Consider the following 25059-nt stretch of genomic DNA (forward strand, 5'->3'; position numbering starts at 1 on the left):
CTTAAGGACAGAGAGCTATGGCATGCCATCATTCAGTACATAGCACCACCAAAAACAAGCAATCGAGTTACGGACAAATACTGCACCATCATCACTGTTGAACTGTGTAAATGATCTCACCTGAGCTGAGGCCAAGAACAGCACCACATCTCCCTCCTCCTTGGTGCGGTGGATCTCCAGTACCAGTCTCAGAGCAGAGTAGAAGTAGTCTTTACTACTACAGTTACTGTAGACCACCTCAGCTGGACAGAGGGCTTCCAGACTGACCACAGGGACGTTACTACCTGTAACGGCAGTGAACATTACTGTCAGTCCGGTCCGTGTCATCACAGAATTCCGTTCCATGTTTTACTCGTGTTCTAATTGAGCTACGGAGGTTAGAGATCAACGAAGTATCTCCACAGTGCTTTCAGTCAAGATCAATGATATCAGACGCCACGACCTCCATTCTTCTAATCATCTGATAAACACAACAATGGGGACCATGTGTTATTCCCCCTGGGTTGTTACAAAGTGCATCTTTTCCCATTCAAAAAATCAATCAATCAATCAACGAACGTATAGGAGGGTCGTTCCACTACCGTAGTGGGCCAGGAGCCTGTCTGTCATGGAGGACACAGTCAGGATCACCACCCTCAGGTCTGGTCTATGGACCAGGATGTCCTGCACAATCACAACAACAATACACTTTATTGACATGCAACAAACTGCTGTTACTAAGAATCTCTCTCTCTCTCTCTCTCTCTCTCTCTCTCTCTCTCTCTCTCTCTCTCTCTCTCTCTCTCTCTCTCTCTCTCTCTCTCTCTCTCTCTCTCTCTCTCTCTCTCTCTATATATATATATATATATATATATATATACTATTAAGCTGAATGCCTTTGTATTTGTGTCGACCACTTTTAAAGACAGAGTGAGAAAGGTCACAAAAGGTCATTCCCACCATACCTGGAGCAGTCCCAGCAGTATGTCTGTGCTGACGGTTCTCTCATGGGCCTGGTCGATGACGATGGCCCCATAGTGCTCCAACATGGGGTCAGACATCATCTCCCTCAGTAGCAGGGCATCTGTACAGAACCTGGAGTGGACCACAACTGAGTTAACTAAGGATGCAGATGGTAACATCTTTCAATGTCTTTTAATGCACTCAATGCCGGTACGGAGCGTGGAGACCAGAAGTGAGTGCCGATATACACTATATATACTAAAGTATGTGGACACCCCTTCAAATTAGTGGATTCGGCTATTTCAGCCACAGCCGTTGCTGACAGATGTGTAAAATCGAGCACACAGCCATGCAATCTCCATAGACAAACATTGGCAGTAGAATGGGCCTTACTGAAGAGCTCAGAGACTTTCAACATGGCACCGTCACAGGATGCCACCTTTCCAACAAGACAGTTTGTCAAATTTCTGCCCTGCTAGACCTGCTCCAGTACAAAAAAGCTGTTATTGTGTAATGGAAACATGTAGGAGCAACAACGGCTCAGCCCTGAAGTGGTAGGCCACACAAGCTGACAGAACGGGACACCCGAGTGCTGAAGCGTGTAGAGCATAAAAATCGTCTGTCCTCGGTTTCAACACTCACTACCGAGTTCCCAAACTGCCTCTGGAGGCAACTTCAGCACAACAACTGTTAGTCGGGAGCTTCATGTAATGGGTTTCCATGGCCGAGCAGCCGCACACAAGCCTAAGATCACCATGAGCAACGCCAGGCGTCGGCTGGAGGGGTGTAAAAGCTCGCCACCATTGGACTCTGGAGTAGTGGAAACGTGTTCTCTGGAGGGATGAATCACGCTTCACCATCTGGCGGACAAATCTGGGTTTGATGGATGCCAAGGGAACGCTATCTGCCTGAATGCATAGTGCCAACTGTAAAGTTTGGTGGAGGAGGAATAATGGTCTGGGGGTGCTTTGGGATGCTTAAAGCTTGGGAAATCTTTTTGTATCCAAATCCGTCTTTAAACTTCTTCACAACAGTATCTCGGACCTGCCTGGTGTGTTCCTTGTTCTTCATGATGCTCTCTGCGCTTTTAACGGACCTCTGAGACTATCACAGTGCAGGTGCATTTATACGGAGACTTGATTACACACAGGTGGATTGTATTTATCATCATTAGTCATTTAGGTCAACATTGGATCATTCAGAGATCCTCACTGAACTTCTGGAGAGAGTTTGCTGCACTGAAAGTAAAGGGGCTGAATAATTGTGCACGCCCAATTTTTCAGTTTTTGATTTGTTAAAAAAGTTTGAAATATCCAATAAATGTCGTTCCACTTCATGATTGTGTCCCACTTGGTGTTGATTCTTCACAAAAAAATACAGTTTTATATCTTTATGTTTGAAGCCTGAAATGTGGCAAAAGGTCGCAAAGTTCAAGGGGGCCGAATACTTTCGCAAGGCACTGTATGCCTGCCTGCCTGCGTGTGTATATATATATATATGTGTGTGTGTGTGTGTGTGTGTGTGTGTGTCTGTGTGTCTGTGTGTCTGTGTCTGTGTCTGTGTCTGTGTCTGTGTGTGTGTGTGTGTGTGTGTGTGTGTGTGTGTGTGTGTGTGTGTGTATTAGATCCAGACCTGAGCACAGTGTCAGTAGAACAGCAGGTCTCCAGGGGCATGGTGTAGCCCACTTCATGTCCAATGTGTGTGTGTGTGTGTGTGTGTGTGTGTGTGTGTGTGTGTGTGTGTGTGTGTGTGTGTGTGTGTGTGTGTGTGTGTGTGTGTGTGTGTGTGTGTGTGTGTGTGTGTGTGTGTGTGTATTAGATCCAGACCTGAGCACAGTGTCAGTAGAACAGCAGGTCTCCAGGGGCATGGTGTAGCCCACTTCATGTCCAATGTGTGTGTGTGTGTGTGTGTGTGTGTGTGTGTGTGTGTGTGTGTGTGTGTGTGTGTGTGTGTGTGTGTGTGTGTGTGTGTGTGTGTATTAGATCCAGACCTGAGCACAGTGTCAGTAGAACAGCAGGTCTCCAGGGGCATGGTGTAGCCCACTTCATGTCCGTGTGTGTGTGTATTAGATGTGTGTGTGTGTGTGTGTGTGTGTGTGTGTGTGTGTGTGTGTGTGTGTGTGTGTATTAGATCCAGACCTGAGCACAGTGTCAGTAGAACAGCAGGTCTCCAGGGGCATGGTGTAGCCCACTTCATGTCCAATGTGTGTATGTGTGTGTGTGTGTGTGTGTGTGTGTGTGTGTGTGTGTGTGTGTGTGTGTGTGTGTGTGTGTGTAGATCCAGACCTGAGCACAGTGTCAGTAGAACAGCAGGTCTCCAGGGGCATGGTGTAGCCCACTTCATGTCCGATGTGTGTGTGTGTGTGTGTGTGTGTGTGTGTGTGTATTAGATCCAGACCTGAGCACAGTGTCAGTAGAACAGCAGGTCTCCAGGGGCATGGTGTAGCCCACTTCATGTCCGATGTGTGTGTGTGTGTGTGTGTGTGTGTGTGTGTGTATTAGATCCAGACCTGAGCACAGTGTCAGTAGAACAGCAGGTCTCCAGGGGCATGGTGTAGCCCACTTCATGTCCGTGTGTGTGTGTGTGTGTGTGTGTGTGTGTGTGTGTATTAGATCCAGACCTGAGCACAGTGTCAGTAGAACAGCAGGTCTCCAGGGGCATGGTGTAGCCCACTTCATGTCCGATGTGTGTGTGTGTGTGTGTGTGTGTGTGTGTGTGTGTGTGTGTGTGTGTGTGTGTGTGTGTGTGTGTGTGTGTGTGTGTGTGTGTGTATTAGATCCAGACCTGAGCACAGTGTCAGTAGAACAGCAGGTCTCCAGGGGCATGGTGTAGCCCACTTAATGTCCATGTGGGTGTGTGTGTGTGTGTGTGTGTGTGTGTGTATTAGATCCAGACCTGAGCACAGTGTCAGTAGAACAGCAGGTCTCCAGGGGCATGGTGTAGCCCACTTCATGTCCGATGTGTGTGTGTGTGTGTGTGTGTGTGTGTGTGTGTGTGTATTAGATCCAGACCTGAGCACAGTGTCAGTAGAACAGCAGGTCTCCAGGGGCATGGTGTAGCCCACTTCATGTCGTGTGTGTGTGTGTGTGTGTGTGTGTATTAGATCCAGACCTGAGCACAGTGTCAGTAGAACAGCAGGTCTCCAGGGGCATGGTGTAGCCCGCTTCATGTCCGATGTGTGTGTGTGTGTGTGTGTGTATTAGATCCAGACCTGAGCACAGTGTCAGTAGAACAGCAGGTCTCCAGGGGCATGGTGTAGCCCACTTCATGTCCGTGTGTGTGTGTGTGTGTGTGTGTGTGTGTGTGTATTAGATCCTGACCTGAGCACAGTGTCAGTAGAACAGCAGGTCTCCAGGGGCATGGTGTAGCCCACTTCATGTCCGTGTGTGTGTGTGTGTGTGTGTGTGTGTGTGTGTATTAGATCCAGACCTGAGCACAGTGTCAGTAGAACAGCAGGTCTCCAGGGGCATGGTGTAGCCCACTTCATGTCCGTGTGTGTGTGTGTGTGTGTGTGTGTGTGTGTGTGTGTGTGTGTGTGTGTGTGTATTAGATCCAGACCTGAGCACAGTGTCAGTAGAACAGCAGGTCTCCAGGGGCATGGTGTAGCCCACTTCATGTCCGATGTGTGTGTGTGTGTGTGTGTGTGTGTGTGTATTAGATCCAGACCTGAGCACAGTGTCAGTAGAACAGCAGGTCTCCAGGGGCATGGTGTAGCCCACTTCATGTCCGATGTGTGTGTGTGTGTGTGTGTGTGTGTGTATTAGATCCAGACCTGAGCACAGTGTCAGTAGAACAGCAGGTCTCCAGGGGCATGGTGTAGCCCACTTCATGTCCGATGTGTGTGTGTGTGTGTGTGTGTGTGTGTGTGTGTGTATTAGATCCAGACCTGAGCACAGTGTCAGTAGAACAGCAGGTCTCCAGGGGCATGGTGTAGCCCGCTTCATGTCCGATGTGTGTGTGTGTGTGTGTGTGTGTGTGTGTGTGTGTGTGTGTGTGTGTGTATTAGATCCAGACCTGAGCACAGTGTCAGTAGAACAGCAGGTCTCCAGGGGCATGGTGTAGCCCACTTCATGTCCGATGTGTGTGTGTGTGTGTGTGTGTGTGTGTGTGTGTGTGTGTGTGTGTGTGTGTGTGTGTGTGTATTAGATCCAGACCTGAGCACAGTGTCAGTAGAACAGCAGGTCTCCAGGGGCATGGTGTAGCCCACTTCATGTCCGATGTGTGTGTGTGTGTGTGTGTGTGTGTGTGTGTGTGTGTGTGTGTGTGTGTGTGAGATCCAGACCTGAGCACAGTGTCAGTAGAACAGCAGGTCTCCAGGGGCATGGTGTAGCCCACTTCATGTTGTGTGTGTGTGTGTGTGTGTGTGTGTGTATTAGATCCAGACCTGAGCACAGTGTCAGTAGAACAGCAGGTCTCCAGGGGCATGGTGTAGCCCACTTCATGTCCGATGTGTGTGTGTGTGTGTGTGTGTGTGTGTGTGTGTGTGTGTGTGTGTGTGTGTGTAGATCCAGACCTGAGCACAGTGTCAGTAGAACAGCAGGTCTCCAGGGGCATGGTGTAGCCCACTTCATGTCCGATGTGTGTGTGTGTGTGTGTGTGTGTGTGTATTAGATCCAGACCTGAGCACAGTGTCAGTAGAACAGCAGGTCTCCAGGGGCATGGTGTAGCCCACTTCATGTCCGATGTGTGTGTGTGTGTGTGTGTGTGTGTGTGTATTAGATCCAGACCTGAGCACAGTGTCAGTAGAACAGCAGGTCTCCAGGGGCATGGTGTAGCCCACTTCATGTCCGATGTGTGTGTGTGTGTGTGTGTGTGTGTGTGTGTGTGTATTAGATCCAGACCTGAGCACAGTGTCAGTAGAACAGCAGGTCTCCAGGGGCATGGTGTAGCCCACTTCATGTCCGATGTGTGTGTGTGTGTGTGTGTGTGTGTATTAGATCCAGACCTGAGCACAGTGTCAGTAGAACAGCAGGTCTCCAGGGGCATGGTGTAGCCCACTTCATGTCCGATGTGTGTGTGTGTGTGTGTGTGTGTGTGTGTGTGTGTGTGTGTGTGTGTGTAGTCCAGACCTGAGCACAGTGTCAGTAGAACAGCAGGTCTCCAGGGGCATGGTGTAGCCCACTTCATGTCCGATGTGTGTGTGTGTGTGTGTGTGTGTGTGTGTATTAGATCCAGACCTGAGCACAGTGTCAGTAGAACAGCAGGTCTCCAGGGGCATGGTGTAGCCCACTTCATGTCCGATGTTGACGTCCATCTCATCGGCCACCCTGAGGGCCAGGCTCACCGCCTGCTGTGAGTGGATCTGGGTAGACACAGCCACGCCGTGCTGGTACTGGGCCGACAGGCAGAACTCTGCACACCACTGGGGGATCTGGGAGATGGATACATTTTAGTTCATTTTAGTTCATCATTTTAGTTCATCATTTTAGTTCATCATTTTAGTTCATCATGTAGAAATTCAATTTCAGACCATTTCAGACCCACCTTATCAAAGGGCCCTTTTCATCCATCCAATCTGCATTCTAGTGAAACTACCAGAGTGACCTGACTCAAACAGGATTAACAATATGAATCCACGAGTAACCTGACTCAAACAGGATTAACAATATTAATCAACCAGAGTGACCTGACTCAAACAGGATTAACAATATTAATCAACCAGAGTGACCTGACTCAAACAGGATTAACAATATTAATCAACCAGAGTGACCTGACTCAAACAGGATTAACAATATTAATCAACCAGAGTGACCTGACTCAAACAGGATTAACAATATGAATCAACCAGAGTGACCTGACTCAAACAGGATTAACAATATTAATCAACCAGAGTGACCTGACTCAAACAGGATTAACAATATGAATCAACCAGAGTGACCTGACTCAAACAGGATTAACAATATTAATCAACCAGAGTGACCTGACTCAAACAGGATTAACAATATTAATCAACCAGAGTGACCTGACTCAAACAGGATTAACAACATGAATCAACCAGAGTGACCTGACTCAAACAGGATTAACAACATTAATCAACCAGAGTGACCTGACTCAAACAGGATTAACAACATTAATCAACCAGAGTGACCTGACTCAAACAGGATTAACAATATTAATCAACCAGAGTGACCTGACTCAAACAGGATTAACAACATGAATCAACCAGAGTGACCTGACTCAAACAGGATTAACAATATTAATCAACCAGAGTGACCTGACTCAAACAGGATTAACAATATGAATCAACCAGAGTGACCTGACTCAAACAGGATTAACAATATGAATCAACCAGAGTGACCTGACTCAAACAGGATTAACAATATGAATCAACCAGAGTGACCTGACTCAAACAGGATTAACAATATTAATCAACCAGAGTGACCTGACTCAAACAGGATTAACAATATTAATCAACCAGAGTGACCTGACTCAAACAGGATTAACAATATTAATCAACCAGAGTGACCTGACTCAAACAGGATTAACAATATAATCAACCAGAGTGACCTGACTCAAACAGGATTAACAATATTAATCAACCAGAGTGACCTGACTCAAACAGGATTAACAACATGAATCAACCAGAGTGACCTGACTCCTGAATCTCAAACAGGATTAACAATATGAATCAACCAGAGTGACCTGACTCAAACAGGATTAACAATATGAATCAACCAGAGTGACCTGACTCAAACAGGATTAATGAATACCAGAGTGAATCAACCAGGATTAACAATATTAACCTGACTCAAACAGGATTAACAATATGAATCAACCAGAGTGACCTGACTCAAACAGGATTAACAATATTAATCAACCAGAGTGACCTGACTCAAACAGGATTAACAATATGAATCAACCAGAGTGACCTGACTCAAACAGGATTAACAATATGAATCAACCAGAGTGACCTGACTCAAACAGGATTAACTATATTAATCAACCAGAGTGACCTGACTCAAACAGGATTAACAACATGAATCAACCAGAGTGACCTGACTCAAACAGGATTAACAACATTAATCAACCAGAGTGACCTGACTCAAACAGGATTAACAATATTAATCAACCAGAGTGACCTGACTCAAACAGGATTAACAATATGAATCAACCAGAGTGACCTGACTCAAACAGGATTAACAACATGAATCAACCAGAGTGACCTGACTCAAACAGGATTAAAACAGGATTAACAATATGAATCAACCAGAGTTACCTGACTCAAACAGGATTAACAATATTAATCAGCCAGAGTGACCTGACTCAAACAGGATTAACAACATGAATCAACCAGAGTGACCTGACTCAAACAGGATTAACAATATTAATCAACCAGAGTGACCTGACTCAAACAGGATTAACAATATGAATCAACCAGAGTGACCTGACTCAAACAGGATTAACAATATTAATCAACCAGAGTGACCTGACTCAAACAGGATTAACAATATGAATCAACCAGAGTGACCTGACTCAAACAGGATTAACAATATTAATCAACCAGAGTGACCTGACTCAAACAGGATTAACAATATTAATCAACCAGAGTGACCTGACTCAAACAGGATTAACAATATGAATCAACCAGAGTGACCTGACTCAAACAGGATTAACAATATTAATCAACCAGAGTGACCTGACTCAAACAGGATTAACAATATTAATCAACCAGAGTGACCTGACTCAAACAGGATTAACAATATGAATCAACCAGAGTGACCTGACTCAAACAGGATTAACAATATGAATCAACCAGAGTGACCTGACTCAAACAGGATTAACAATATGAATCAACCAGAGTGACCTGACTCAAACAGGATTAACAATATGAATCAACCAAGTGACCTGACTCAAACAGGATTAACAATATTAATCAACCAGAGTGACCTGACTCAAACAGGATTAACAATATGAATCAACCAGAGTGACCTGACTCAAACAGGATTAACAATATGAATCAACCAGAGTGACCTGACTCAAACAGGATTAACAATATGAATCAACCAGAGTGACCTGACTCAAACAGGATTAACAATATTAAATGACCTGACTCAAACAGGATTAACAATATGAATCAACCAGAGTGACCTGACTCAGGATTAACAATATGAATCAACCAGAGTGACCTGACTCAAACAGGATTAACAATATGAATCAACCAGAGTGACCTGACTCAAACAGGATTAACAATATTAATCAACCAGAGTGACCTGACTCAAACAGGATTAACAATATTAATCAACCAGAGTGACCTGACTCAAACAGGATTAACAATATGAATCAACCAGAGTGACCTGACTCAAACAGGATTAACAATATAATCAACCAGAGTGACCTGACTCAAACAGGATTAACAATATTAATCAACCAGAGTGACCTGACTCAAACAGGATTAACAATATTAATCAACCAGAGTGACCTGACTCAAACAGGATTAACAATATGAATCAACCAGAGTGACCTGACTCAAACAGGATTAACAATATGAATCAACCAGAGTGACCTGACTCAAACAGGATTAACAATATTAATCAACCAGAGTGACCTGACTCAAACAGGATTAACAATATTAAACAGGTGACCTTCAAACAGGATTAACAATATTAATCAACCAGAGTGACCTGACTCAAACAGGATTAACAATATTAATCAACCAGAGTGACCTGACTCAAACAGGATTAACAATATTAATCAACCAGTGACCTGACTCAAACAGGATTAACAATATTAATCAACCAGAGTGACCTGACTCAAACAGGATTAACAATATTAATCAACCAGAGTGACCTGACTCAAACAGGATTAACAATATGAATCAACCAGAGTGACCTGACTCAAACAGGATTAACAATATGAATCAACCAGAGTGACCTGACTCAAACAGGATTAACAATATTAATCAACCAGAGTGACCTGACTCAAACAGGATTAACAATATTAATCAACCAGAGTGACCTGACTCAAACAGGATTAACAATATTAATCAACCAGAGTGACCTGACTCAAACAGGATTAACAATATGAATCAACCAGAGTGACCTGACTCAAACAGGATTAACAACATGAATCAACCAGAGTGACCTGACTCAAACAGGATTAACAACATGAATCAACCAGAGTGACCTGACTCAAACAGGATTAACAACATTAATCAACCAGAGTGACCTGACTCAAACAGGATTAACAATATTAATCAACCAGAGTGACCTGACTCAAACAGGATTAACAACATTAATCAACCAGAGTGACCTGACTCAAACAGGATTAACAATATGAATCAACCAGAGTGACCTGACTCAAACAGGATTAACAATATTAATCAACCAGAGTGACCTGACTCAAACAGGATTAACAACATGAATCAACCAGAGTGACCTGACTCAAACAGGATTAACAATATGAATCAACCAGAGTGACCTGACTCAAACAGGATTAACAATATTAATCAACCAGAGTGACCTGACTCAAACAGGATTAACAATATTAATCAACCAGAGTGACCTGACTCAAACAGGATTAACAATATGAATCCACGAGTAACCTGACTCAAACAGGATTAACAATATGAATCAACCAGAGTGACCTGACTCAAACAGGATTAACAATATTAATCAACCAGAGTGACCTGACTCAAACAGGATTAACAACATGAATCAACCAGAGTGACCTGACTCAAACAGGATTAACAATATTAATCAACCAGAGTGACCTGACTCAAACAGGATTAACAACATGAATCAACCAGAGTGACCTGACTCAAACAGGATTAACAATATGAATCAACCAGAGTGACCTGACTCAAACAGGATTAACAATATTAATCAACCAGAGTGACCTGACTCAAACAGGATTAACAACATGAATCAGAGTGACCTGACTCAAACAGGATTAACAATATTAATCAACCAGAGTGACCTGACTCAAACAGGATTAACAATATTAATCAACCAGAGTGACCTGACTCAAACAGGATTAACAACATGAATCAACCAGAGTGACCTGACTCAAACAGGATTAACAATATTAATCAACCAGAGTGACCTGACTCAAACAGGATTAACAATATTAATCAACCAGAGTGACCTGACTCAAACAGGATTAACAATATTAATCAACCAGAGTGACCTGACTCAAACAGGATTAACAATATGAATCAACCAGAGTGACCTGACTCAAACAGGATTAACAATATGAATCAACCAGAGTGACCTGACTCAAACAGGATTAACAATATTAATCAACCAGAGTGACCTGACTCAAACAGGATTAACAATATGAATCAACCAGAGTGACCTGACTCAAACAGGATTAACAATATTAATCAACCAGAGTGACCTGACTCAAACAGGATTAACAATATTAATCAACCAGAGTGAACTCAAACAGGATTAACAATATTAATCAACCAGAGTGACCTGACTCAAACAGGATTAACAATATGAATCAACCAGAGTGACCTGACTCAAACAGGATTAACAATATTAATCAACCAGAGTGACCTGACTCAAACAGGATTAACAATATGAATCAACCAGAGTGACCTGACTCAAACAGGATTAACAACATGAATCAACCAGAGTGACCTGACTCAAACAGGATTAACAATATGAATCAACCAGAGTGACCTGACTCAAACAGGATTAACAATATGAATCAACCAGAGTGACCTGACTCAAACAGGATTAACAATATGAATCAACCAAGTGACCTGACTCAAACAGGATTAACAACATGAATCAACCAGAGTGACCTGACTCAAACAGGATTAACAATATGAATCAACCAGAGTGACCTGACTCAAACAGGATTAACAACATGAATCAACCAGAGTGACCTGACTCAAACAGGATTAACAATATTAATCAACCAGAGTGACCTGACTCAAACAGGATTAACAATATTAATCAACCAGAGTGATGACTCAAACAGGATTCATGAATCAACCAGAGTGACCTGACTCAAACAGGATTAACAATATTAATCAACCAGAGTGACCTGACTCAAACAGGATTAACAATATGAATCAACCAGAGTGACCTGACTCAAACAGGATTAACAATATTAATCAACCAGAGTGACCTGACTCAAACAGGATTAACAACATGAATCAACCAGAGTGACCTGACTCAAACAGGATTAACAATATGAATCAACCAGAGTGACCTGACTCAAACAGGATTAACAATATGAATCAACCAGAGTGACCTGACTCAAACAGGATTAACAATATGAATCAACCAGTGACCTGACTCAAACAGGATTAACAATATTAATCAACCAGAGTGACCTGACTCAAACAGGATTAACAATATGAATCAACCAGAGTGACCTGACTCAAACAGGATTAACAATATTAATCAACCAGAGTGACCTGACTCAAACAGGATTAACAATATGAATCAACCAGAGTGACCTGACTCAAACAGGATTAACAACATGAATCAACCAGAGTGACCTGACTCAAACAGGATTAACAACATTAATCAACCAGAGTGACCTGACTCAAACAGGATTAACAATATTAATCAACCAGAGTGACCTGACTCAAACAGGATTAACAACATGAATCAACCAGAGTGACCTGACTCAAACAGGATTAACAATATTAATCAACCAGAGTGACCTGACTCAAACAGGATTAACAACATGAATCAACCAGAGTGACCTGACTCAAACAGGATTAACAATATGAATCAACCAGAGTGACCTGACTCAAACAGGATTAACAATATTAATCAACCAGATGAATCAAACAGGATTAACAATATTAATCAACCAGAGTGACCTGACTCAAACAGGATTAACAACATGAATCAACCAGAGTGACCTGACTCAAACAGGATTAACAATATTAATCAACCAGAGTGACCTGACTCAAACAGGATTAACAATATTAATCAACCAGAGTGACCTGACTCAAACAGGATTAACAATATTAATCAACCAGAGTGACCTGACTCAAACAGGATTAACAATATGAATCAACCAGAGTGAACTCAAACAGGATTAACATGAATCAACCAGAGTGACCTGACTCAAACAGGATTAACAACCAGAGTGACCTGACTCAAACAGGATTAACATGAATCAACCAGAGTGACCTGACTCAAACAGGATTAACAATATTAATCAACCAGAGTGACCTGACTCAAACAGGATTAACAATATGAATCAACCAGAGTAACCTGACTCAAACAGGATTAACAATATTAATCAGCCAGAGTGACCTGACTCAAACAGGATTAACAACATGAATCAACCAGAGTGACCTGACTCAAACAGGATTAACAATATTAATCAACCAGAGTGACCTGACTCAAACAGGATTAACAATATGAATCAACCAGAGTGACCTGACTCAAACAGGATTAACAACATGAATCAACCAGAGTGAGACTCAAACAGGTGACCTGACTCAAACAGGATTAACAATATGAATCAACCAGAGTGACCTGACTCAAACAGGATTAACAATATGAATCAACCAGAGTGACCTGACTCAAACAGGATTAACAATATGAATCAACCAGAGTGACCTGACTCAAACAGGATTAACAATATGAATCAACCAGAGTGACCTGACTCAAACAGGATTAACAACATGAATCAACCAGAGTGACCTGACTCAAACAGGATTAACAATATTAATCAACCAGAGTGACCTGACTCAAACAAACAGGATTAACAATATTAATCAACCAGAGTGACCTGACTCAAACAGGATTAACAACATGAATCAACCAGAGTGACCTGACTCAAACAGGATTAACAACATTAATCAACCAGAGTGACCTGACTCAAACAGGATTAACAACATGAATCAACCAGAGTGACCTGACTCAAACAGGATTAACAATATGAATCAACCAGAGTGACCTGACTCAAACAGGATTAACAATATTAATCAACCAGAGTGACCTGACTCAAACAGGATTAACAATATTAATCAACCAGAGTGACCTGACTCAAACAGGATTAACAATATTAATCAACCAGAGTGACCTGACTCAAACAGGATTAACAATATTAATCAACCAGAGTGACCTGACTCAAACAGGATTAACAATATTAATCAACCAGAGTGACCTGACTCAAACAGGATTAACAATATTAATCAACCAGAGTGACCTGACTCAAACAGGATTAACAATATTAATCAACCAGAGTGACCTGACTCAAACAGGATTAACAACATGAATCAACCAGAGTGACCTGACTCAAACAGGATTAACAATATTAATCAACCAGAGTGACCTGACTCAAACAGGATTAACAACATGAATCAACCAGAGTGACCTGACTCAAACAGGATTAACAACAGAATCAACCAGAGTGACCTGACTCAAACAGGATTAACAATATTAATCAACCAGAGTGACCTGACTCAAACAGGATTAACAATATTAATCAACCAGAGTGACCTGACTCAAACAGGATTAACAACATGAATCAACCAGAGTGACCTGACTCAAACAGGATTAACAATATGAATCAACCAGAGTGACCTGACTCAAACAGGATTAACAATATGAATCAACCAGAGTGACCTGACTCAAACAGGATTAACAACATGAATCAACCAGAGTGACCTGACTCAAACAGGATTAACAATATGAATCAACCAGAGTGACCTGACTCAAACAGGATTAACAATATTAATCAACCAGAGTGACCTGACTCAAACAGGATTAACAATATGAATCAACCAGAGTGACCTGACTCAAACAGGATTAACAATATGAATCAACCAGAGTGACCTGACTCAAACAGGATTAACAATATTAATCAACCAGAGTGACCTGACTCAAACAGGATTAACAATATTAATCAACCAGAGTGACCTGACTCAAACAGGATTAACAATATGAATCAACCAGAGTGACCTGACTCAAACAGGATTAACAATATTAATCAACCAGAGTGACCTGACTCAAACAGGATTAACAATATGAATCAACCAGAGTGACCTGACTCAAACAGGATTAACAATATAATCAACCAGAGTGACCTGACTCAAACAGGATTAACAATATGAATCAACCAGAGTGACCTGACTCAAACAGGATTAACAATATTAATCAACCAGAGTGACCTGACTCAAACAGGATTAACAATATTAATCAACCAGATGACCTGACTCAAACAGGATTAACAATATTAATCAACCAGAGTGACCTGACTCAAACAGGATTAACAATATTAATCAACCAGAGTGACCTGACTCAAACAGGATTAACAACATGAATCAACCAGAGTGACCTGACTCAAACAGGATTAACAATATTAATCAACCAGAGTGACCTGACTCAAACAGGATTAACAATATTAATCAACCAGAGTGACCTGACTCAAACAGGATTAACAATATTAATCAACCAGAGTGACCTGACTCAAACAGGATTAACAATATTAATCAACCAGAGTGACCTGACTCAAACAGGATTAACAATATTAATCAACCAGAGTGACCTGACTCAAACAGGATTAACAATATTAATCAACCAGAGTGACCTGACTCAAACAGGATTAACAATGATTAATCAACCAGAGTGACCTGACTCAAACAGGATTAACAATATTAATCAACCAGAGTGACCTGACTCAAACAGGATTAACAATATTAATCAACCAGAGTGACCTGACTCAAACAGGATTAACAATATTAATCAACCAGAGTGACCTGACTCAAACAGGATTAACAATATGAATCAACCAGAGTGACCTGACTCAAACAGGATTAACAATATGAATCAACCAGAGTGACCTGACTCAAACAGGATTAACAATATGAATCAACCAGAGTGACCTGACTCAAACAGGATTAACAACATGAATCAACCAGAGTGACCTGACTCAAACAGGATTAACAGCATGAATCAACCAGAGTGACCTGACTCAAACAGGATTAACAATATGAATCAACCAGAGTGACCTGACTCAAACAGGATTAACAACATGAATCAACCAGAGTGACCTGACTCAAACAGGATTAACAATATTAATCAACCCTGACTCAAACAGGATTAACAACATGAATCAACCAGAGTGACCTGACTCAAACAGGATTAACAACATGAATCAACCAGAGTGACCTGACTCAAACAGGATTAACAATATTAATCAACCAGAGTGACCTGACTCAAACAGGATTAACAACATGAATCAACCAGAGTGACCTGACTCAAACAGGATTAACAGTGACCTGACTCAAACAGGATTAACAATATTAATCAACCAGAGTGACCTGACTCAAACAGGATTAACAATATGAATCAACCAGAGTGACCTGACTCAAACAGGATTAACAATATGAATCAACCAGAGTGACCTGACTCAAACAGGATTAACAATATGAATCAACCAGAGTGACCTGACTCAAACAGGATTAACAATATTAATCAACCAGAGTGACCTGACTCAAACAGGATTAACAATATTAATCAACCAGAGTGACCTGACTCAAACAGGATTAACAATATTAATCAACCAGAGTGACCTGACTCAAACAGGATTAACAATATTAATCAACCAGAGTGACCTGACTCAAACAGGATTAACAATATTAATCAACCAGAGTGACCTGACTCAAACAGGATTAACAATATTAATCAACCAGAGTGACCTGACTCAAACAGGATTAACAATATGAATCAACCAGAGTGACCTGACTCAAACAGGATTAACAACATGAATCAACCAGAGTGACCTGACTCAAACAGGATTAACAATATGAATCAACCAGAGTGACCTGACTCAAACAGGATTAACAATATGAATCAACCAGAGTGACCTGACTCAAACAGGATTAACAATATGAATCAACCAGAGTGACCTGACTCAAACAGGATTAACAATATTAATCACCTGACTCCAGATTAACAATAGAATGAGTGACCTGACTCAAACAGGATTAACAATATTAATCAACCAGAGTGACCTGACTCAAACAGGATTAACAATATTAATCAACCAGAGTGACCTGACTCAAACAGGATTAACAATATTAATCACCAGAGTGACCTGACTCAAACAGGATTAACAATATGAATCAACCAGAGTGACCTGACTCAAACAGGATTAACAATATAATCAACCAGAGTGACCTGACTCAAACAGGATTAACAATATTAATCAACCAGAGTGACCTGACTCAAACAGGATTAACAATATGAATCAACCAGAGTGACCTGACTCAAACAGGATTAACAATATTAATCAACCAGAGTGACCTCAAACAGGATTAACAATATTAATCAAACAGGATTAACAATATTAATCAACCAGAGTGACCTGACTCAAACAGGATTAACAATATTAATCAACCAGAGTGACCTGACTCAAACAGGATTAACAATATTAATCAACCAGAGTGACCTGACTCAAACAGGATTAACAATATTAATCAACCAGAGTGACCTGACTCAAACAGGATTAACAATATGAATCAACCAGAGTGACCTGACTCAAACAGGATTAACAATATTAATCAACCAGAGTGACCTGACTCAAACAGGATTAACAATATTAATCAACCAGAGTGACCTGACTCAAACAGGATTAACAATATTAATCAACCAGAGTGACCTGACTCAAACAGGATTAACAATATGAATCCTAATTTCTAAAGTAGAATGGACAGAGAATTATAAAACATAATAATATTAACATTGTCGGACAACTTGAACTGCTGAACGTGGAAAAAGCAGTGTTAGTGATTCAAACAGATTAACAATATTAATGAACAGAGTGACCTGACCAAACAGGATTAACGGTGTCGACCCCAACAGAGGAGCCTGACCACAACAGGGGCCGGTTCATACCACAACAGAGGAGCAAACGGTGTCGACCATCAACCAGGGAGCCGGTGTCGACCACAACAGGAGCCGGTTCAATACCACAACAGGGAGCCGGTGTGACCACAACAGGGAGCCGGACCACAACAGGATGACCACAACCAGCCGGTGTCGACCTGTCTCACCACGACAGGAGCCGGTGTACCACAACATATTAATCAACCAGAGGGACCTGACCAAACAGGGAGCGGTGTCGACCCCAACTGACTCAAACACGGAGCCGGTGTCGACCACAACAGGGAGCCGGTGTGACCACAACAGGATTAACGGTGTTAACAACCAGCCGGTGTCTACCACAACAGGGAGCCGGTGTCGACCACAACAGGGAGCCGGTGTCGACCCCAACAAGGAGCCGGTGTCGACCACAACAGGGAGCCGGTGTCGACCACAACAGGGAGCCGGTGTCGACCACAACAGGGAGCCGGTGTCGACCACAACAGGGAGCCGGTGTCGACCACAACAGGGAGCCGGTGTCGACCACAACAGGGAGCCGGTGTCGACCACAACAGGGAGCCGGTGTCGACCACAACAGGGAGCCGGTGTCGACCACAACAGGGAGCCGGTGTCGACCACAACAGGGAGCCGGTGTCGACCCCAACAGGGAGCCGGTGTCGACCACAACAGGGAGCCGGTGTCGACCACAACAGGGAGCCGGTGTCGACCACAACAGGGAGCCGGTGTCGACCACAACAGGGAGCCGGTGTCGACCACAACAGGGAGCCGGTGTCGACCACAACACGGAGCCGGTGACACACTAGTGACAAGGCCCAGCTCCTACTAATTGTATTGTGCTAAACTGCTGTGGCAGCAAGTGACAGCTTCAGAGGATTAGTACCTAACAGCTGGAGGCCAGAGGGGGAGAAGGGGAGGGGAGGGAGGGGGAGGAGGGTAGGGAGAGAGGGGAGAGGGAGGGAGAGAGGAGAGGGAGAGGGGAGGGAGAGAGAGAGGGGAGGGAGGGAGGAGAGAGAGGAGAGGAGAGGAGAGAGAGAGAGAGAGAGAGAGGGAGGGAGAGAGAGAGAGAGAGAGAGACAGGGGAGGGGAGGGAGAGAGGGGAGGGAGAGAGAGAGGGGAGGGGAGGGAGGGGGAGAGAGGGGAGGGAGAGAGGGGAGGGAGGGCCTTAAGACCCATGTTATTCAGGGGAAATTCACATTTAGCTTCACACTGTCACTCAATTCAATTCAAGGTGATTTATTAGCATGGGAAACATATGTTAACATTACGTTGCCAAAGCAAGTGAGGTAGATAATATACAAAAGTGAAATATACTATAAAAATGAACAGTAAACATTACACTCACAGAAGTTCCAAAATAATACAGACATTTCACATGTCATATATATACAGTGTTGTAACGATGTGCAAATAGTTAAAGTACAAAAGGGAAAATAAATAAACATAAATATGGGTTGTATTTACAATGGTGTTTGTTCTTCACTAGTTGACCTTTTCTTGTGGCAACAGGTACTAGAATGCCTTACCTCTCTAATCTTACTACATTTGCATATATATTTTTCTATTGTGTTATTGACTTGTTGTTTACTCCATGTGTAACTCTGTTGTTTGTGTCGCACTGCTTTGCTTTATCTTGGCCAGGTGGCAGTTGTAAATGAGAACTTGTTCTCAACTGGCCTACCTGGTTAAATAAAGGTGAAATAAATTAAAAATTAAAAAACACATCACAAATGCTGTGATTGGTCACTGTGGGATTTCACCCAGTAGATATGGGAGTTTATCAAAATCGTGTTTGTTTTCGAATTCTTTGTGGATCTGTGTAATCTGAGGGAAATATGTCTCTCTAATATGGTCATTGGACAGGAGGTTAGGAAGTGCAGCTCAGTTTCCACCTCATTTTGTGGGCAGTGAGCACATAGCCTGTCTTCTCTTGAGAGCCATGTCTGCCTACGGCGGCCTTTCTCAATAGCAAGGCTATGCTCACTGAGTCTGTACATAGTCAAAGCTTTCCTTAAGTTTGGGTCAGTCACAGTGGTCAGCTATTCTGCCACTGTGTACTCTCTGTTTAGGGCCAAATAGCATTCTAGTTTGCTCTGGTTTTTTGTTAATTCTTTACAAAGTGTCAAGTGTCTTTTTGTTTTCTCATGATTTGGTTGGGTCTAATTGTGTTGCTGTCCTGGGGCTCTGTGGGGTCTGTTTGTGTTTGTGAACAGAGCCCCAGGACCAGCTTGCTTAGGGGACTCTTCTCCAGGTTCATCTCTCTGTAGGTGATGGCTTTGTTGTGGAAGGTTTGGGAATCGCTTCCTTTTAGGTGGTTGTAGAATTTTACGGCTCTTTTCTGGATTTTGATAATTAGTGGGTATCGGCCTTATTCTGCTCTGCATGCATTATTTGGTGTTTTACGTTGTACACGGAGGATATTTTTGGCAGAATTCTGCGTGCAGAATCTCAATTTAGTGTTTGTCCCATTTTGTGAATTCTTGGTTGGAGAGCGGACCCCAGACCTCACAACCATAGAGGGCAATGAGTTCTATAGCTGATTCAAGTATTTTTATCCAGATCCTAATTGGTATGTCGAATTTTACGTTCTTGCCTTGAAGAAGGGCATTTTCAGAGCCAGAGCCAGACTCTTTGTCTGGCTCTGGGAATGTGACCGTGAGACATATCATTAATTTAGCCATAATCAGTGTCATTCAGCACCGAGGGACATTCCCTGTTTAGCACACAGGCAAAATAAATGCCAACAATCCTTTCTGAAGTTTATACTCGTAGTTCTAGAATCTAATTGAATAGAATAGAATCTAGTTGAATAGAATACAATCTAATTGAATAGAATAGAATCTAGTTGAATAGAATAGAATCTAGTTGAATAGAATAGAATCTAGTTGAATAGAATAGAATCTAATTGAATAGAATATAATCTAATTGAATAGAATAGAATCTAATTGAATAGAATAGAATCTAGTTGAATAGAATAGAATCTAATTGAATAGAATAGAATCTAATTGAATAGAATAGAATCTAATTGAATAGAATAGAATCTAATTGAATAGAATAGAATCTAATTGAATAGAATAGAATCTAATTGAATAGAATAGAATCTAATTGAATAGAATAGAATCTAATTGAACTATGTTTTTGGAAGCACTGCAGGAAAAAGATTCCATGGGACTTGCATCAACCACCCGAGTGGCACAGCGGTCTAAGGCACTGCATATCAGTGGTAGAAGCGTCACTACAGACACTCTGGTTCGATTCCAGGCTGTATCACAACCGGCCGTGATTGGGAGTCACATAGGGCGGCGCACAATTGGGCCCAGCGTCGTCCGGGTTTGGCCGGTGTAGGCCGTCAACTGACTTGCCTAGTTAAATAAAAGTTAAATTAAAACAAAAACAAAAAGAGTCTTCCAAGATACAATGGATTTTTGTTTAAAACATCTCTGGCCCAAACAGAGACACAGCACAGTGCACAACCCCTGGAATGAATAGCCATATTCTCATAAACCATGTGCTCATACTTCTGCTTCGAAAAACATCTAAATCAGATTACAGTGAGAGGGAGAGGCCATGCAATACTCCCATCTGTTCCTAGACTCATTGGACAACTGGGTTAGGTTGGGGATATTAACTACTACATTGATGCATACGTGACTAATGGGAATTGGGGTATTTACAGATATGTGGTCATGTTAAACCCATGAACTCAGTCATCATAGGAAAGGAGTGGATTCTTAACCTGGATGCCTGCTTCTGCTCTCTGGCCATGGCTTCACAATAGCAATGGAGCAGGCAGAAGCACCAACAGATCTGAGGCCAGGCTAGAGAGATCAGATCTGGGACCAGGGCGAGTGAGATCAGATCTGGAATCAGGCTAGTGAGATCAGATCTGGGACCAGGGATAGCGAGATCAGATCTGGGACCAGGGCTAGGGAGATCAGATCTGGCACCAGGGCTAGTGAGATCAGATCTGGGACCAGGGCTAGTGAGATCAGATCTGGGACCAGGCCTAGTGAGATCAGATCTGGGACCAGGGCTAGTGAGATCAGATCTGGGACCAGGCCTAGTGAGATCAGATCTGGGACCAGGGCTAGTGAGATCAGATCTGGGACCAGGCCTAGTGAGATCAGATCTGGGACCAGGCCTAGTGAGATCAGATCTGGGACCAGGCCTAGTGAGATCAGATCTGGGACCAGGCCTAGTGAGATCAGATCTGGGACCAGGGCTAGTGAGATCAGATCTGGGACCAGGGCTAGAGAGATCAGATCTGGGACCAGGGCTAGAGAGATCAGATCTGGGACCAGGGATAGTGAGATCAGATCTGGGACCAGGCTAGGAGATCAGATCTGGGACCAGGGATAGCGAGATCAGATCTGGGACCAGGGCTGGAGAGATCAGATCTGGGACCAGGGATAGTGAGATCAGATCTGGGACCAGGGATAGTGAGATCTGGGACCAGGCTAGTGAGATCAGATCTGGGACCAGGGATAGCGAGATCTTGGACCAGGCTAGCGAGATCAGATCTGGGACCAGGGATAGCGAGATCAGATCTGGGACCAGGGCTAGTGAGATCAGATCTGGGACCAGGGATAGTGAGATCAGATCTAGGACCATGAGATCAGATCTGGGACCAGGCCTAGAGAGATCAGATCTGGGACCAGGTCAACTGAGATCAGATCTGGGACCACGGCTAGTGAGATCTCTGGCACCAGGCTAGTGAGATCAGATCTGGGACCAGGAGTGAGCAGATCTCTGGGACCAGGCTAGCGAGATCAGATCTGGGACCAGGATCTGGGACCAGCTAGAGATCAGATCTGGGACCAGGGATACGGCTAGTGAGATCAGATCTGGGACCAGGGCTAGTGAGATCAGATCTGGGACCAGGCTAGTGAGATCAGATCTGGGACCAGGGCTAGTGAGATCAGATCTGGGACCAGGGCTAGTGAGATCAGATCTGGGACCAGGGCTAGTGAGATCAGATCTGGGACCAGGCCTAGAGAGATCAGATCTGGGACCAGGGCTAGTGAGATCAGATCTGGGACCAGGGCTAGTGAGATCAGATCTGGGACCAGGGCTAGTGAGATCAGATCTGGGACCAGGGCTAGAGAGATCAGATCTGGGACCAGGGCTAGTGAGATCAGATCTGGGACCAGGGCTAGAGAGATCAGATCTGGGACCAGGGCTAGCGGATTCTGCTGTAAGTAAGCAGAGTCATATCTAAAGTCGTATGTGCAGCTTCAGGGTCTAAGACATAGGAGTCTCTCTGTCCCAAATAGCATGATGTTCCCTGTGTGGTGCACTACTTTTGACCAGACCCTACAGGGTCCAGGACAACAGTAGTGCACTACGTAGGCGATAGGGTGCCATTTGGGACGAATCCATAGCTAATGGTATTAATATCAGGTTCCCTGCAGGCTGGAGCTATATTTATAAGGGTCCCAATGGAAGACTGACCTTCCCAATGCAGCCGGCTGGCATTTCACACTTTACAACAAGATCCTGGTAGAAATGTATTACTTGAAAGCTGTCACTTTTTTTTGCTTCAATAACAACTCTATACTACACTATAAACAACTCCAGTGTAAGGAATTATGATGTGGATGAGATCTGGAGAAAAAAAAGCTAATAGCAGGACATTAGAAAAGGTAGCGGACTATGAAGTAGCTGGCGTGCTTTTGTCTGGAACTAATGTTTGATGTATGGCCTCATTGTTGCCTAATTAGACGTCTTCCACATGACATGTATGCTACTATTTTTACTTAACCTTTCTTTAAACCAGGCAAGTCAGTTAAGAACAAATTCCTATTTTCAATGACGGCCTAGGAACAGTGGGGTTAACTGCCTGTTCAGGGGCAGAACGACAGATTTGTACCTTGTCAGCTCGGGCAATCTTCCGGTTACTAGTCCAACACTCTAACCACTAGGCTACCCTGCCACCTCTACACTCTAACCACTAGGCTACCCTGCCGCCTCTACACTCTAACCACTAGGCTACCCTGCCGCCTCTACACTCTAACCACTAGGCTACCCTGCCGCCTCTACACTCTAACCACTAGTCTACCCTGCCGCCCCTATACCAATTAAGACATTTGCAACAAAAGCAGTACATAATTATATAAATACTAGATACTGTATTGGGAATCAAAGGGGAAATATTGTTATTCTTTATTAATATTATTGAAATTCGTTGAAAATCATATTTTAGATCTGAATTACTCTCGTATTAATTCCACACTCACCTGTGTACTTTTCCCAGTTTTAGTTGTACCAGATACTATAACAAGTCGATTGTTCACCAGGATATCCAAAAATTCCTCTCTAGCTTTCCAAACAGGTAGAGACTGTCTCTCTTGCAGTAGTTTATAATAACGAGAGGAGAAAGGCAATCCATCAAATCGGTTCAGCTCCAGATCCTCTCCGAAGACAAACGTTTCTTCCACGCAGTCAGCGGTTTCCGAATCCGAACAAATCTCTTTCTCCATCAAATGCTTGTCCTGCTCGGACATGGTCGATCTATCCGCCATGGAAATGATCCAGGATCCCGTCGGGAGCGCAACAACTGTTGGCAACAGATATAATCAAAAGGCACAGAGAACCGTTTATCCCCCCAAAAATGAATTCACCGACACATTATAATCCACGTAACAATACCAACGTTGACTTGGAGTTCAATGTATAATCCAAACAGATTTCCGTTAATATTTTGTTGACAAATGTGAAGAGATTTCAGGACAAACAACATGCCGTTTTTTGTTTTTATGTCGGATTAAAACTCTTATTACCGTTTCTTGTCTGTCAATCCGCAGCGCACTGTTGCGCTATTGGCCACTGGCATGGTCAGACACGTGGGTTGACTTGCATAGGCGACACGAGTCGCGTGAACAAGAATTAATGTGCGCCTACATATGATCACGTGACCACTAGGCCGACTGCAGACTAATAACCCTCTTATAATAATCGAATAAAATTGACAGGGAAGAGGGGGTGTGCCCCAGTGGAATGCGCTATAGGAGGACGGGCTCGTTGTAATGGCTGGAATGGAATTATAGGAACAGATTTAAATGTTGTTTCCATATGTTTGATACCTTTCCATTCCAACAATAGAAGCAATAGGAAATAAAGTCCAGATGTTTTTTTTTATAGTGGAGATCAAGTTAAGTGTTTCAAAATGTCTGACGTAGTTTTGTTTCAGATCATCATCCATTTGTTGGAGGGGACGAGGAGCCAATAGCAGTCAACGGTGAACATTAGTATGAATTTTATAATAGACACACAAAAAAACAAGACCACTTTAGTGCTTAAAAAAAACATTTTA

At 43.0% G+C, this 25059-nt stretch overlaps 1 protein-coding gene across 5 annotated transcripts in view; it reads right to left on the reverse strand.

The window, feature by feature from the left end:
- LOC118381288 (putative pre-mRNA-splicing factor ATP-dependent RNA helicase DHX32) overlaps nucleotides 1–24677 on the reverse strand; it is a 40615-nt gene extending 15938 nt beyond the window's left edge. For 3 of the 5 annotated variants that reach the window (XM_052514007.1, XM_052514005.1, XM_052514006.1), the window contains exons 1-5: nucleotides 23984–24669; nucleotides 6120–6313; nucleotides 945–1074; nucleotides 582–663; nucleotides 121–284 (exon numbers count right to left, since the gene is read on the reverse strand). In XM_052514007.1, the coding sequence (XP_052369967.1) occupies nucleotides 121–284; nucleotides 582–663; nucleotides 945–1074; nucleotides 6120–6313; nucleotides 23984–24268 (855 nt within the window). In that variant the 5' untranslated portion in view covers nucleotides 24269–24669. Of the gene's footprint in view, nucleotides 1–120; nucleotides 285–581; nucleotides 664–944; nucleotides 1075–6119; nucleotides 6314–23983 lie in introns of all 5 variants that reach the window. The other 2 variants (XM_052514004.1, XM_052514009.1) reach the window with 2 other exon arrangements.
- Nucleotides 24678–25059: the final 382 nt, after the last annotated feature.

Source organism: Oncorhynchus keta, unplaced genomic scaffold (genome assembly GCF_023373465.1).
Source record: "Oncorhynchus keta strain PuntledgeMale-10-30-2019 unplaced genomic scaffold, Oket_V2 Un_scaffold_14_pilon_pilon, whole genome shotgun sequence".
Taxonomy (NCBI): domain Eukaryota; kingdom Metazoa; phylum Chordata; class Actinopteri; order Salmoniformes; family Salmonidae; genus Oncorhynchus; species Oncorhynchus keta.